Source organism: Cervus elaphus, chromosome 27 (assembly GCF_910594005.1).
Source record: "Cervus elaphus chromosome 27, mCerEla1.1, whole genome shotgun sequence".
NCBI classification, from domain to species: Eukaryota; Metazoa; Chordata; class Mammalia; order Artiodactyla; family Cervidae; genus Cervus; species Cervus elaphus.
In genome coordinates, this window is record NC_057841.1 from 51,630,157 (window position 1) to 51,645,850 (window position 15,694).

The window sequence follows — 15,694 nt, forward strand, 5'->3', positions numbered from 1 at the left end:
TTCTAATACACAGAGTGTATCTGAAATTAAAAAGTCTTTTGGCACGCAGTACAGATGACATTACATACCATACTGGACTTCTTTCTTTATGATGACACATAACTGCAAGAAAAATCAAGAACTACACACATCTATGAAAAACTGCGAAGTATTGCCATTGTTTCAAAGAAAGCAGTTAATGAATTTATAGTATCTCCTCCAACCATGCTGGAGAGTACTAGAAAATACTCAGCTTTCGAACACTAACACTAGTTTAATGACTGAAAAGAGAAAACACTGGGAATTCCCCAGTGGTCCAGTGGTTAGGATTCTGGACTTCCACTGCCAAGCAACCGAGTTCAGTTCCTGGTCAGGGAACTAAAAATCCCACATGCCGTGTGGCCAAAAAAAAACCTAACAGATTAATCAAGCCTTTCCATGGAACACACAAAGCCCTTCCTGCACTGCCTTTAGAGACCACAAAAAAGCAAGCCTCTAAAGCCTCCTTATCTGAAACAATGAGGGCCACAGGATGGGTGGCTCGGAGAATGAACCTCTGCAGATCTGATGATCGAGGCAGCATGCTCAGCACCAGAGACAAAGCCAAGAGTGATTAAAAATGTAATTCAACTTATAATACTAAAAGAAGTCAAAAGAAGATGACCTAGAACAGAGGTCTTTCAATCCAAAGAGGTTCCTGAGACTAATCATCTCATAAATTATCACACAGTACTCCATTTTCCTATCAAACTGACACCCTGGCTAGAGTGTGGAGAACATGTCACTGCCTAATTCAGCTGCGGAACTCAGTTCCATTTAAAATTCCTTCAGACAGCTGAACTCTGCACTGTGTAATTAAGTGGACCATATATGGTTTCTTAAGTAAGAGCACCCAGGCAGACCTTATGACTGCCAAAGTGCCAGTGTAGTTTTTGTTTCTCTTTCAGAACAAAGCACAAGTTCAGTTGACGTAACCTCACATGACCCAGGTCCTCTGGTATTTCTAGTCTCTTTTAAGTCAAAACACTGTGAAGCAGAAATGAGGCTTTACTGGATGATGGGAAAGGATTCTTCAGTTAATGAAATTTGCTTCCAATCTGATAAAATTCATGCTTGTGCCACTTCAGAATTTATTATAAGCCTCTTCAAAATGTGCTAATTTGTCACCAAAGGGAAACGTGTGTATAATAAAAAAAACTACACCTAATTAGTCATATAAAATCCTACTCAAGAAAGCCCCTAAAACAGAACAATTTCCTCATAAAACGTAAGTGATAAAAAGTTTCCAAGAGCATAACTGTATTTATATTGCACAGCTAGAATGCATACAATATGCATGCTTATTCTTCTTGAAAAATGCTGTCTTATAGGTAAACAATCTATTCATGATCTGCATATACTTCCTTGTAAAAATCAGTGCACCAAATGAAAAAAATACTCTATATAAACTATTTCCAGTATTTCACATTCAACCCAGCAATATAACGGTACTAGCAGTCAAGTGAACAGAACTTCTTATGACTAATAGGACAAAACCTACTACATATATCACAGAACTGACAAATTCTGGTAAGACTTACTTGCTACTCCTGATGCCAGTCCATAGAGCAGTCCTCCCCCATCGGACTGCTGAGGCAATACATGCGTTCCTGGAGGAGGTGGCTTTTCCTGTCTGATGAAGTTATACAATAAGGTTTTCACAAGTTTGCTGGTGTATGGAAGACTACACAAAAAGAAAAAAAAGAAGAAAATAAACTCATATTTTTGGGAGTCAACTGACTCTGTATCATGATAAATATAATCTATCAACATAAGGATTAGCACAATTCAAAGAAAATCTAGCATTGTCACAAAACAGAGACGATTATGGGCTGTAAGATCAGATTTCAGGTTGAATGAATTCTGGCTTTCCTCTTACTATGCTGTGTATTATTCACCAAATCATTTCAACTCCTAAGCTTCAGTTACTTTATTTGTAGTCAGTACAACAGGTGAGCTATTACAAATTCAGTACATAATACAGTACTTGACACTTGAAGGGCGGTACTAACAGAATCAGCAGGAAAAAGCAAGAGTTAAAAAATATGGAAAGTGACGTGAACAGTAATATTTGACTTAACCCAATATATCCAAAATATTCAACATATAACCAATATAAATAATTATTGAACCTTACATTTTTAAAAATAAATAAAAATATGAAATCATTCAATCTATGCATGCATACAAAAACATATCCATACATATACAGACTTTTTTTGTCAATGTTAATACTCTGTTTTTCAGTAATGGATGGAGAGGAGAAGGGAGAGAAAATAGGTTAAAAGAAAAATGTGTTCATAAATTAGTGATGAATCAATTCCTGCAATCTGGAGAAAGCTTTTAAGTAGACTCTTGAGCCAATGCTTAAGGCCTTTTCATCTCTATTATCAGTGATTTTCAAATGTGTTCTAAAAGAGTCCTGAAGGATTCTGTGAATGTGCCATAGGTATAATCAAGGTGGCAAGAGGGATGTAAGAAAGACAAAGGTGCCCCTGTGTGTGTGCATGTGTGTAATATTTATCTACTCCTATCCCCACTCACCAGATTGTAAGCTTATGCTCAGGAGCACAGCTCCACATCCTAACACATGCCTAGCATACAATAAATATTTGTGGCCTAAATTAAAGGAGGGATGGGCAGTGAAGCAGCTGCCGGGGAAGTCCAAACACATGGTGAGGAGGCATACACTGCGTAGTACTTTCAATGGAGCTAATGGGAAGGGGAAGCTAGAAATAATTTCAGTGAACAAATATGACTGGGTGACTCCTTAACACATACAGAATGACGCAGCAGGAAGAAAAAGAGGACTTCATAGTTTCAACTCTACAAAGAAACCACCAGAGAAGGTAAAGGAGCTGGAGGATGAAAGGGGTGGGGAGGATGGCTAGTTTAGCAGGAAAGCACATCCTTATGTGTTCAATCTGAAGTTCTGATGAAAACAACCATAGGAAACGTCTATTTGGAGATATGGAACAACACTAAGAAAAGAGGACAACAGGAGAACTATAGATGAAGACAATAAAGAACCTGACAAATTTAAAATAGAAACATACCATCGACCTCGCATCAAATACTTGTGACTGATGCTCTGTCGCAAAACTTCCTTGTGGAAGAGTTGGCAAGAAAGGAAAACCATCATTGTTGACACAGCTTCTACTGATATTTCATATGTAATATCTCTGAAAAAACAGGAAACAAAGCAGAATAATGATCATTTAGGAAGACATTGTTCTTTTCTAAATAAACTATACATTTAAAAATAAATCAAAACATTCAATGTTTCTGGATTATTTTAAAAATACTAATATGCTTAATATAAAAACTAAGTCAAGCAAAAATATGAAACCTTTCCTTGTCATTAGTTCCTGTAATAGGTGAAGTATCCCATTACATTCTTATTTTCCAGTTCCATCTACTGATGAATGACAAGTATATTAGCATATAATGGAAATAACTGCCAGCAAAGATCCTCTCTAAAGCCCTTATGTTTATCCCTGTTTAGTGATAACACAGAAACAAACATTCAGATTGTAAAACTGAAGAGAAGTCACAGGGTAGGGAAGACAACAATGACCTTCTGAGTTGATATTCGCTTTATAGTAAGAACAATGGTAAACTCTAGATCTTCTGTCTCTAAGAGTGTACGTTCTTAAGGCCAACTCTGCCTGTTCAGCAAAATATGAACAGTAAACAAATTATCCCTGTTTTATCAAGCATATTTCTTTTACGAAAGACTACTACTGTCCTCCAAAAATCATTAACCCTCTTTAGAAACAAATCTTAGATCAAATGAAAAGGAAACAATTTCAGCTGAGTAGGGAGCACAAACAGGAACAAATGCATCAAAATTTTTTCAATTATGGCAAAACTTTAAACACAATTATTAGGCAAAAGAGTAATGTGTTAGACCAGGAAAGTGAAAATCTCAACAACACAACAAAAAGAGTAACAGCTCCAAAAAAATTTAAAATATCTTTACAGAACTGAAATATTCATGCAAAGTGCAAAGAAAAACACTTAACACCTACTTACATGAAGCTCATTAAACAAATTAAAGATGATTTGATTCTAGAAATGGGCAAGCTTACCAGACTTTTGAACTTCCCTGCAGGAGAACCAGGTTCAATCTCTGGGTTGGGAAGATCCCCTGGAGAAGGGAATGCATACCCAACTCCAGTATTCTTGCCTGGAGAATTCCATGGACAGAGGATCCTGGCAGGTTACAGTCCATGGGGTCGCAAAGAATCAGACACAATTGAGTGACTAACATTTTCATTTTTCACTTTCACCAGATTTTTAAGTTCTAATTCTATCAGATATATATGGAGTTCATGCAGATAGAAATATCTTTTGGAAGTATACAAAACAAAACCCAAAAGACCTGTGCAAATGATCTTATTATGTAATAAATAAATCTCATTTCTGCTCAGAAATGTAATACAGTAGAACACTTCTCTTTCCTGAAATTTCCATAAATATTATTGTAAATATTAACCACATAAAAGGCAATTTTTTTATTTGCTCTCATTTCTCAAAATGAATCAAAAACAGTCCTGATGTGTTGTGTTATGGTTCATTAATTCTTTGCTAATGATGATTTGGGTGCAAAGCCCAAAGGATTTTGAATCACAATTATTTATTCATACAGCCCATGCCCGTCAGGAATCTATACTCTATAGTCAATTGGCTAGGCTCTTCAGTTGGGTCAGGGCTTGAAGACAAATCCTGAAGAACAAATATCCTGCCACAGGGTACAAGTAATCTGGATAGGTGACTACCTCCAATATATTTGTTAATGTATTCAGTCATTGCATCAATAATTAAAAAAAAAAAAAAAAAACTAGTGGTTTACAATTCAACATCTTACTCTAGGTCCCAGAACCAGGAAGAAATTGTTATCGTTTGTTTCAACTATAAACTATGGTTATTAATAAATACTAGATGTAACAACCTTAAGGAAAGAGTATAGATTTAGAACAAAAGGCTGTTCTCCTTCAAAATTAATTGGGCCTAACAACTTCACAAACGGGACAACAGGAAAAGTTTCAACCCTTGGACCATCGTCTCTGGCCACAGAATTTTGCAAAGAGGTTTTGATGTTGGAAGGCAGGGAAAGCTTGTAGCATAAAAGAATATTGACTGAAAATGACATTTTAATATCAAGCTGAAGGTTCATTCCTCAAAATTCTTACATGAATGAAACTAAGTAATCCTTCCTGTGTGCTTCACGTGCTGTGCTGTGCTTAGTCGCTCAGTTGTGTCCAACTCTTTGCGACCCTATGGACTATAACCCGCCAAGCTTCTCTTCTCTGTCCATGGGGATTCTCCAGGCAAGAATACTGGAGTGGGTTGCCATGGGTTCCCTCAGGGGATCTTCCCAACCCAGGGATCGAACCCAGGTCTCCCGTACTGTAGGTGGGTTCTTTACCATCTGAGACACTGGTGTGTTTCACAGATCCACAGATAAAAATTCAATGTGTTTATCATATTGTATTCCAGTTGATACATCATTCAACAAATAAAAAATTTATTCCTACTATGTCTAAACAGGCATTATATTACACATTGGAGATACATCCATTAACAACAGATAACCTTTGTGGATGTTACACTTCAGTGGAAAAAAAGAACTCAAGTAATAATTACTCCAAAAAGGATCATAAAGAAAAAAGAGCAAGTAACAAGAAGATAAGATTATACGGTACTCCAATCTTAACTGTAGGATCAAAGAAAAGCTCCTCTGAAAAGGCAACATTAAGACCTAAAGTATGAGAGGCAATGATTTACAGTCAACTCTATCTTTCTTACCAGAATACATGAGATTTTAGCTAGGGATTCTTTTGTTTTTTAGTTGTTTGTATTCCCAACTAGAGTTCATAATAGGCAATCAATGGATAAAGGATAGAGAAACAAGAGGGATCTCTTTTGCTCTGATTTTGATTGGAACTCACTGGGACTTCCTGAATAGTCATCAGAACAGCATGCCAGGCATACAAAACTCAGAATAGCAAGAAAAAGCAAGAAAGAAATATATTGAGGTCACATAATACACGATCATAATACAAAAGGAATACTCACTCCAACAAAAATGCAAAGGGACTTTCATGAAAAAAAGGATCCAGAATACTGCTAACCGACTTATTAGAGAACATCTTATTCATCCTGTTGGCCAGCACTCGTTTGTTAGTATTAAAACACTAATAAAGGGCAAATAGGCTGACTGAAAGGAATGGAATGACAAAATACCACAAACATAATTCTACACAAATTAATCACAACTAAAATTCTCATTGAGCTTCTTTCAGAAACTCTAACACATAGCTAAGTCAACCTTGAAACTGAAAAGAGAAGAGAGAAACTTCCCCTACGAGATATCAAGCCATGTTACACAGTTGTAGCAATAAAAACAGTATGGTATTTGCAAGTACACAGACAAAAAAGAAGACGAACCAATGGAACTCAACTGAGAACTGAGTGTAGAGGATAAACCTGTGTTTCTAGGGAAATGTACAATAAAATGGATCCACAAATCAACGGAGAACAGATTGTACAGATGACTGTAGTTGTTCAGTCGCTAAGTCATGCCGGACTTTTTGCAACCCCATGGACTGCAGCACACCAGGCTTCCCTGCTCTTATCTGCTGGAGTTTGCTCAAATTTATGTCCATTGAGTCGGTGATGCCATCCAACCATCTCGTCCTATGTCATCCCCTTCTCCTCCTGCCTTCAATCTTTCCCAGCATCAGGGTCTTTTCCAATGAGTTGCTTTGCATCAGATGGCCACAGTATTGGAGCTTCAGCTTCAGCATCAGTCCTTTCAATGAATATTTAGGGTTGACTTCCTTTAAGACTGAGAAGGAAATGGCAACCCACTCCAGTATTCTTGCCTGGAAAATCCCACGGACAGAGGAGCCTGGTAGACTACAGTCCATGGGGTCGCAAAGAGTCAGAGACGACTGAGTGACTTCACTCTCACATTAAGATTCACTGGTTGGATCTCCTTGTGTCCAAGCAACTCTCAAGAGTCTTCTCCAGCAGCACAATTTGAAAGCATCAATTCTTCAGTGCTCAACCGTCTTTATGGTCCAACTCTCACATCCATACATGACTACTAGAAATCTGCTTTCTAATATGCTGTCTATGTTTGTCATAGCTCCATTCCAACGAGCAAGCGTCTTTTAACTTCAGGGCGGCAGTCACTGTTCACAGTGATTTTGGAGCCCAAGAGAATAAAGCCTCTCACTGTTTCTACTTTTTCCCCTTCTATTTGCCATGAAGTGATGGGACTGGATGCCATGATCTTCGTATTTTTAATGTTGAGTTTTAAGCCAGCTTTTTCACTCTTGTCTTTCATCCTCAGCAAGAGACTCTTTAGTTCCTGTTCACTTATTTACTACTGTATCTCTGGCATCTTGTGGCTGGCCACAAGTACACACTTACTTATAGAATAGTCTCATTTCTTATTGTACTTGTCACATTCTAACATTATAAATTAGTTTATTTACCTACCCTTACCACAACTACAATCTATGTCTTATTCATGTACCCACCTTAAGGCCTTTCCTCTGCTGTTGCCTCTGCTTTAGAAGCTCTCCCATCACAGAGTGACAGGATTCCCTCTCTGACTTTGGGTTTCTATTAAAAGGTTCACTTCATAAGGAGCCTTCCTATACAATCTTGGCTAAGATACCACAATATTACTTTTTTCCATTGTACTTGTCACATTCTAACATTATATATAAATTTGCTTATTGTCTGTCCTACCCAACCCACAACTAGAATCTATGTCTTATTCACAACTGTATCTCTGGTACCACTGACTGGCCACAAGTACACACATACTTGTTGAATAGTTTCTTTGTGCTTGTGGGCACAGTGAGAAATTAATTTTGGGTTTACCAAAACCAAGAAAAATATATTCCTTCATGCAAAAACTTTACGTGACAAAAAAATATCTGAAATTCACAGCTTCCAAACACTATTTTATGATTCAGTGCTCTGCACAAAAATTCACACACACACAAAGAATTCACACACACACAGAAGAATTCACACACACACACACACACACACACACACACACACACAGGAATCCCCTGGCGGTCCAGCAGGGCTCCATACTTCCACCGTGCAGCTGATGCAGGTGTGATTCTTAGTTGGGGAACTAAGATCACAAGTGCCACACAGCATGCACCCCCTCCCAAATAATTCACTAGACTCCTGGGGCCACAGTTACAGAACTAGTAGCAACAGCAAAAATATTACTGAACATATTTTCATTTACTCCATTTTCTATCATAAGTGGTACTAAAAATAACTAGTATTTTAAAAGTCAGCTTCAAAATAAGGAACACAGATTTGGGTTCTATCAATAACCTCAGATATGCAGATGACACCACCATTATGGCAGAAAGCGAGGAGGCACCAAAGAGCGTCTTGATGAAGGTGGAGGAGGAGAGTGAAAAGGCTGGCTTAAAACTCAACATTCAAAAAAACGAAGATCACAGCATCCGGTCCCATCAGCTCATGGCAAGTAGATGGGAAAACAATGGAAACAGTGAGAGACTTTATTTTCTTGGGCTCCAAAATTGCTGCAGAAGGTGACTGCAGCCATGAAATGAAAAAATGCTTGGGCTTCTTGGAAGAAAAGCTATGCTAAACCTAGACAACAAATTAAAAAGCAGAGACATTACTTTGCCAACAAAGGTCTGTATACTCAAAGCTATGATTTTTCCAGTAGTCATGTATGGATGTGAGAGTTGGACCATAAAGAAGGTTGAGTACCAAAGAATTGATGCTTTTGAACTGTGGTGCTGGAGAAGACTCTTGAGAGTCCCTTGGACTGCAAGGAGCTCCAACCAGTCAATCCTAAAGGAAATCAACCCTGAATATTCACTGGAAGGACTGATGCTGAAGCTACAGCTCCAATTCTGTGGCCATCTGATGTGAAGAAGTGACTAATTAGAAAAAGACCCTGACACTGGGAAAGATTGAAGGCAGGAGGAGAAGGGGATGACAGAGGATGAGATAGTTGGATGGCATCACTGACTCTACAGACATGAGTTTGAGCAAGCTCCGGGAGATGTTGAGGGACAGGGAAGCCTGGCGTGCTTCAGTCCATGGGGTCGCAAAGAGTGGGACACGACTGAGCAACCAAACAACAATGGGGGTTAGAGAGAAACAATGATCTAGATAGAAAAACCTCTGAAATAGTCACTTAAGTACATTTTAAAGGCACACATGGATAAAATGTAACTATCCATCAATTATCTATCTAGTTACCATGTTCCCTCACACCTCCTCCCTCTATGCTCACCCCCAAACTGCTTGGCTGACTCGTACTGTCATTCAAGACTTTGCACTAGTTTCACCTTCTCCAGAAAACCCACAACTATAATGCTTCTCATACTCTATATCATACAAGAAAATATTTGCTGAACCAAAAAAATCAACTAATATTAGAAAATAATGAAAAATATAATAAGACACTGCTTATACACTAACTTACAGAACTAAATAATATTTAAAGAGATCACAGGATATAAGACTACTTCCATTTCCAACAGTGATGGACAGAAAATTCAGAAGACTATTCCTGATGAAGTCAACAAAAATCATTGACGGGAGGGTCTGGAAGGACGCGTTCTAAAAAGACCAAAGAGCTAGTAAAAGATGAAGCATTATTAACACAAGACCAAGACTGAGGCACTAGGAAAACCTAGAGGTCAGCTTGACTTCTGGAACTGCTTTGGCCTTGGGATGTTTCCTGATCCATAAGCAGTGGTTTGGAATCTGAGCAGTGCTTGTGACAGGGTTGACAGTCTAGGGGACAAAAGCTGGAGTCCAAGGCTGTCCAGGGAGCAAGCCGCAGAAATCCACTCCCCATACAGGGCAGAGATTCTCAAGGGGATCCTGAAATCAACAGTCTCATGGACTAGAACTGAGCTTTAAGTTCCCTGGGTGGTCAGGAAAATTCTGAAACAGAATTAAGAAGAATCCAAGGCACCCAGAGAAACAGACAATCCTCTTTGAAGAAAGATAAAATTATCCTATCAAATTATTTTTACAACTCTACAAACGCAAAAACTAGCAAACAATAAAAAATGGGCACATAAAGAGATAAGAGTACATGAACAAGAATCACCATACACCCACAAAACAAACAAAAAACCCTCTTTCAACAGTAATTAATTACCAAACACAAATATACTTGCTCTACTTATGGAATAAAAACCAAATTTATCAAATGAAAATTTTCTCAAGGATCTGTAAATTATATAAATATAGCAGGCTTTTTTTTTTTAAGTTCTAGGAAAAAAATGTCTTGAGCTGAAAAAAAAAACAACAGCCAAATTTTAAAACTTGATTTTAAAAAAATAAGTAAATAAATAAGAAGAAAGGAAGAAAGGAGAGAAGAGGGACACAGGAAGAGAAGGAGGGAGGGAGGGGGAAAAGAAGGAAGGAAGGAAAGAAATAACCTCTATAAATGGGTTTAACAGCATTATTTAGACTCAGCTGAAGAGAGATTCAGTGACTTGGACATTAAGTCATAAGAAATAACCCAGAATAAAGTAGAGAGAGACAACAAGATAATGTTAAGAGGCATTTGTTTCCATATCAGAGCTATTATGAAAAAGTATTTTAAAAAGACTTACAAACATCTGCATATAAGTCATTTGCAAACATTTATTTTCAATTCTTGTAGGTGGATGCCTGAAAATAAACTTGCTAGATGAGAGGAGAGGTGGATGTCTGACTTCACGAGAAACTGTCAAACCTTTTCTCAAACTGGTTGTACCATTTTATATATTGAAGCAATTCTTTATACAGATTTTATTTTTCAAAACAGCTTGAGGTTCTCAGCAACACTGAGGATACAGAGAATTCCCATATATCCCTTGCCCCCGCAGATGTGTAGCCTCCTCCACACCCCAGAGCAGCATAGATGTTAAAAATGGTTAACTAACATTGACAAATTATCATCACCCAAAGCCCATAATTTATATTACAGTTCACTATTGCCATGTGACTTCTACAATCACAATAAATTTTGACAAATGTAATAACATGTACCCATGATTACAGTATCATACACAACAGTTTCATTGCTCTGAAAATACCCCGTGTTCTACCTCTATATCCCTCCTTCCCTGCAAAACCTTGGACAACACTTATTTTCTTACTGCCTCCATAGTTTTTCCTTTTTCCAAAATGTAGTTAGAGTAATACATTATGTAGCCTTTTCAGACTGGCTTCTTTATCTACAGCAATTTCTGAAAGTTTCAGTTGCTCCACATTCTCACCAACATTCAGTACAATTTTTCTTCTTAGTTTTATCTATGTTAGTGGTGTATAGTGATATCTTACTATAGCTTTAATTAGCATTTTCTAATGGATAATAACATCAAAACTCAATGTGTTTACTGGCCATTTACAGATCCTTTTTGTGAAGTATCAATTTAAATCTTCTGTTCATTTTTAATTGGGTTATTTGCCTAATTATTTTTAAATTGTAAGAGATCTTTATATATTCAAGAATAAATTCTTTTGTTAGTTATGTTTCAGACATTTTCTCCCATCTGTGGCTTGACTGTTTTTTTTTTTAACAGTCTCTTTTGAGGAGGCAAGATTTTTATTTTTGAAGAAGTTTAACTTATCAAGACTTTCCTTTTATGGCTATTGCTTTCTGTATCCTTTCTAAGTTTTCTTTGCCTAAACCAAGACTGTGTATATTATTCTGTGTTACATGTGAAGATAGGAGTTAAAAGTTTTCTTTGTTTCATTTTCTCATATAACTACCTTTCCCAGTACCATTAGTTTAAAAACATTCCCCTCTCCAATTGAATAGTTTTGCTGTTTTTCTCAAAAAAAAAAACAAAAACAATTGACCACAGAAGTGCAGATCTATTTCTTGGCTCCCTCCAGGGCTTCCCTAGTGGCTCAGATAGTGAAGAATCTGCCTGTAAGGCAGGAGACTCAGGTTCCAACCCTGAATCAGGAAGATCCCCTGGAGAAGATAATGGCTACCCAATCCAGTATTCCTGCCTTGGAAACCCCATGGAGAGAGAAGCCTGGCAGCCTACAGTCCATGGGGTGGCAAAAGATTCGAACATGACTTGAGTGACTAACACTTTTTCACCAAACTCATCCACTGATTGATTTGTCTATTAGTTGGTCAATACCACATTATCTTCAAAACAGTAGCTTTGGGCTTCCCTAGAGGTCCATATGGTTAAGAATCAGTCGAGCAATGCAAGGGACACCAGTTTGACCCCTGGACTGGAAAGATCCCACCTGCCATGGAACAACGAAGCCCATGCACCACAACTACTGAAGCCCGTGCACCCTAGAGCCTGTGCTCTGCAACAACAGAAGACACCACAATGATGAGCCTGGGCACTGCAACAAAGACTAGTCCCCACTTTCCACAACTAGAGAAAGCCCACGCACAGCAACAAAGACCCACCACAGCCAAAACAGAAATAAATCTCAAAAGCAAAAACAAAACTGTAGCTCTATAGCACACTGGGAAGAGACATAGTGTTAAGTATTCCATTTGTTCCTCCTTTTCAATTATTTCTTCAGATAGTCTAGGTTCTTTGCATTTCCAAGTACATTTTAGAATCAGCTTGTCAGTGTCTAGAAAAAAACAAACAAACGAAAAACCTGGTACAAATGTGATAAACTGACTCTGTAGTTCCATCTGGGTGATACTGACATCTTAAGAACATTTGAGTTTTCCAATTTGTGAACGCAATGTATGTCTACGTTTAGGTCTTCTTTGACTTCACTGAGCAATGTTTTGTAGTTATCAGTACATAAGTTGTACACATATTTGTTGAACTTACTATTTCATGTTTTCACATTGTTTTAAAATGGAAGTTTTAAAGTTTTAGTTTCCAGTTGTTTGCTACTAGTATGTGATTTTTGTATAATCATTTTGTAAACTGGAAACCTGCTAAACTCACTTTTCAGTTCAGGTAGCTTTTCTATGTTCCTCAGGGCCCTCTACATAAACAATCATGTTGCCAGCAAATAAAGACACTTTTACTTTTTCTTTTCCAATCTCTATGCCTTTTATTCTTTGTTTTCTTGAACTGGCTAGGGCCTCATATAATAGCAAACAGAAATGCTTAGAGCAAACACCCTTGACTCATATCTAATCACAGAGGAGGTAAAGCTTTAGTTTCTCATAATTCTGTGTGATGTTAGCTGCAGGTTTTTCATGGATGCCCTTAACCTAGTTGAAGATGTTTCTTCCTAGTTTGCTGAGAGTTTTTTTTTCCATGAATAGATGCTGAATTTGGTCAAACTCTTTTTCCACATTTACTGAGACAATCAAATAGCTTTTCTAATTTATTTTATTAATGTGGCATATTATATTGATTCTCAAGTGTTAACAATATTGTATCCCTGAGATAATAAGCCCCACTTGGTTATACTGTATAATCCTATTCCATTGTTGCTGAATACAATTTGCTAATTTTTTTAAAGCTTTTTCTCCTATATTCATGAGAAATATTAAGTCTGTGACTTTCTTTTTTGTGGAATGTCATCGTTAGGTTTCAGTATCAGGGTATGCTGGCTTCATAAAACAAGTTATTCCATCTACTTTTGAAACAATATATTTAAATATTTGCTTCAAGATGTGATGCTGAGCAAAGACAGCAGATCAGTACTGTGCACCATATGAATGAATACACATACAGATGTTCATATGCGAAGAACAAAAACAGCAATCCTGGAAGATGAGATTATAGGTGACTACTTTTTATTATATTTAAGTTTTCAAAATGGGAAGGACATAAAGGAAAATGAGTAGGAGAAAGATTGCTTCAAACTGGCTGTCTCCACTGGGAAATTTCCCAAAAAATAAAAAAAGTATCAGGAGAGAAGGTCTGAGGATCATCTCTAATCTCATTTTGACCAAAGGTTTTCTGAATTATTTCTGTCTCTCACTTCACTGTAAACAATCAAAGTACCAGAGATTTGCAACTAGGAAAAACAACCCAGTGTCTCTGTCCTTTTGAATTGCAATAACAAACTTATATAATAAACAATGGAAATGTACTCCTCACAACTCTCGAAGCAAAGAGTCCAGATCAAGATACCTGCAGATCCAGTACCTGATGAGAGCTGGTTTTCTGGTTCATAAAGATTAAGTATGTTTTTGCTGTGTTATCATATTATAGAAGGCAGCAAGGACATTTTCATGGGTATCTTTTAGAAGGGCACCAATCCCATTCATGAGGGCTCGGCCCTTGTTACCTAATCATCTCCCAGAGGCCCCAAACCTTCTAACACCATCACTGCAGAGGTTCAGTTCAGTTCAGTTCAGTTACTCAGCCGTGTCCGACTCTGTGACCCCTTGGACTGCAGCACACCAGGCCTCCAAGACCATCACCAACTCCCAGAGTTTACTCAAACTCATGTCCATTGAGTCGGTGATGCCATCCAACCATCTCATCCTCTGTCGTCCCCTTCTCCTCCCGCCTTCAATCTTTCCCAGCATCAGGGTCTTTTCTAACTGCAGAGGTTAGATTTTAAAACATGATTTTGTGGAGGACAGGAACATTCAGACAACAGCAATGAACTAGCCACGCTTGCTGCATTATTTAGGGCTTTCCTAAATATACTGACAGAATGTAAGGAGATACACACACACACACACACATACACACATGTATATATATAAATTTATATCTATTTATAAGAGATTGGCTCACACAATCATGGGGGCTAAAAGGTCCCATTATCTGCCCTTTGCAGGCCCAGGAAAGCCAGCAGTGTAGTTCCAGTCCAAACCTAAAGGCCTGAGAAGCAGGAAAGCCTTGGCCTGAGTGGGAAGGCCCAAGAAACAGGAGTGCCAACATCCAAAGACAGAAAGAGATGGGTATCTCAGCTAAAGACAGGGAACAAGCTGGCCCATCCTCCACCATCCTGTTCTATTCATGTCCTCAATGGACTGCAAGACATTCACCAACACTAGTGCATATGATCTTTTTCATGAAATCTACCAATTTAAATGCTAATCGCTTCCAGAAACACACTCAGAGACACACCCAGAAATAATGAACTAACATTTGATCTCTGGGCATCCCTCAGCTCAAACTGTCACACAAAAATTAACCATTACAGTTACCAAAGACCTAAGTTAAATTTTCAAATACTAGCACAAAGCCACAGATTCAGTCTCATTAAAGGCATTTAGTCATTAAAAGCATTTAAGCACTATTTGAAAGGTTTTACACCTAGAAATTTTTGTTCCTTCATAAGAAAATAACAGCATTCTAACACCCAATTTGTTATATAAAAAGTAAATACATATTTCATTAACTTCAAAATTTGACATCTATCACAGGTGTGTTATAATTTTAAGTGGGAACACTCAACAAGAAGTTTACATTTGCACTAAGATTTGAAAGAAATAAACAAGCAAGGGAAAAATCTTCTAGAAAGAAAGACCAGCACATGCAAAGGCCCTGAGGTAGGAACATGCCTAGCATATTCAAAGAATGGCAGAGGCCAATGCAGCTTGAAGGGAGTTTGCAAGGAGAGTGGTCAGAGATGAGGCCAAAAAGGTAACAAGAAGCTTGGAAGGCCTAAGAGCTGTAACAGATTGATAAATTCCATTTCTTAAAAATAGTTTCTAAAAATTTATCATGGCAAACAC

The 15,694-nt window shown here is 37.7% G+C and overlaps 1 protein-coding gene across 4 annotated transcripts in view; it reads right to left on the bottom strand.

Annotated features, from left to right (window-relative positions):
• DYM (dymeclin) overlaps positions 1-15,694 on the bottom strand; it is a 382,780-nt gene that overhangs the window by 283,520 nt on the left and 83,566 nt on the right. For all 4 annotated transcript variants that reach the window (XM_043889419.1, XM_043889417.1, XM_043889418.1 and 1 more), the window contains 2 exons: positions 3,075-3,200; positions 1,560-1,702 (listed from right to left, as the gene is read on the bottom strand). In XM_043889419.1, coding sequence (XP_043745354.1) covers positions 1,560-1,702; positions 3,075-3,200 — 269 coding nt within the window. The remainder of the gene's footprint in view (positions 1-1,559; positions 1,703-3,074; positions 3,201-15,694) is intronic.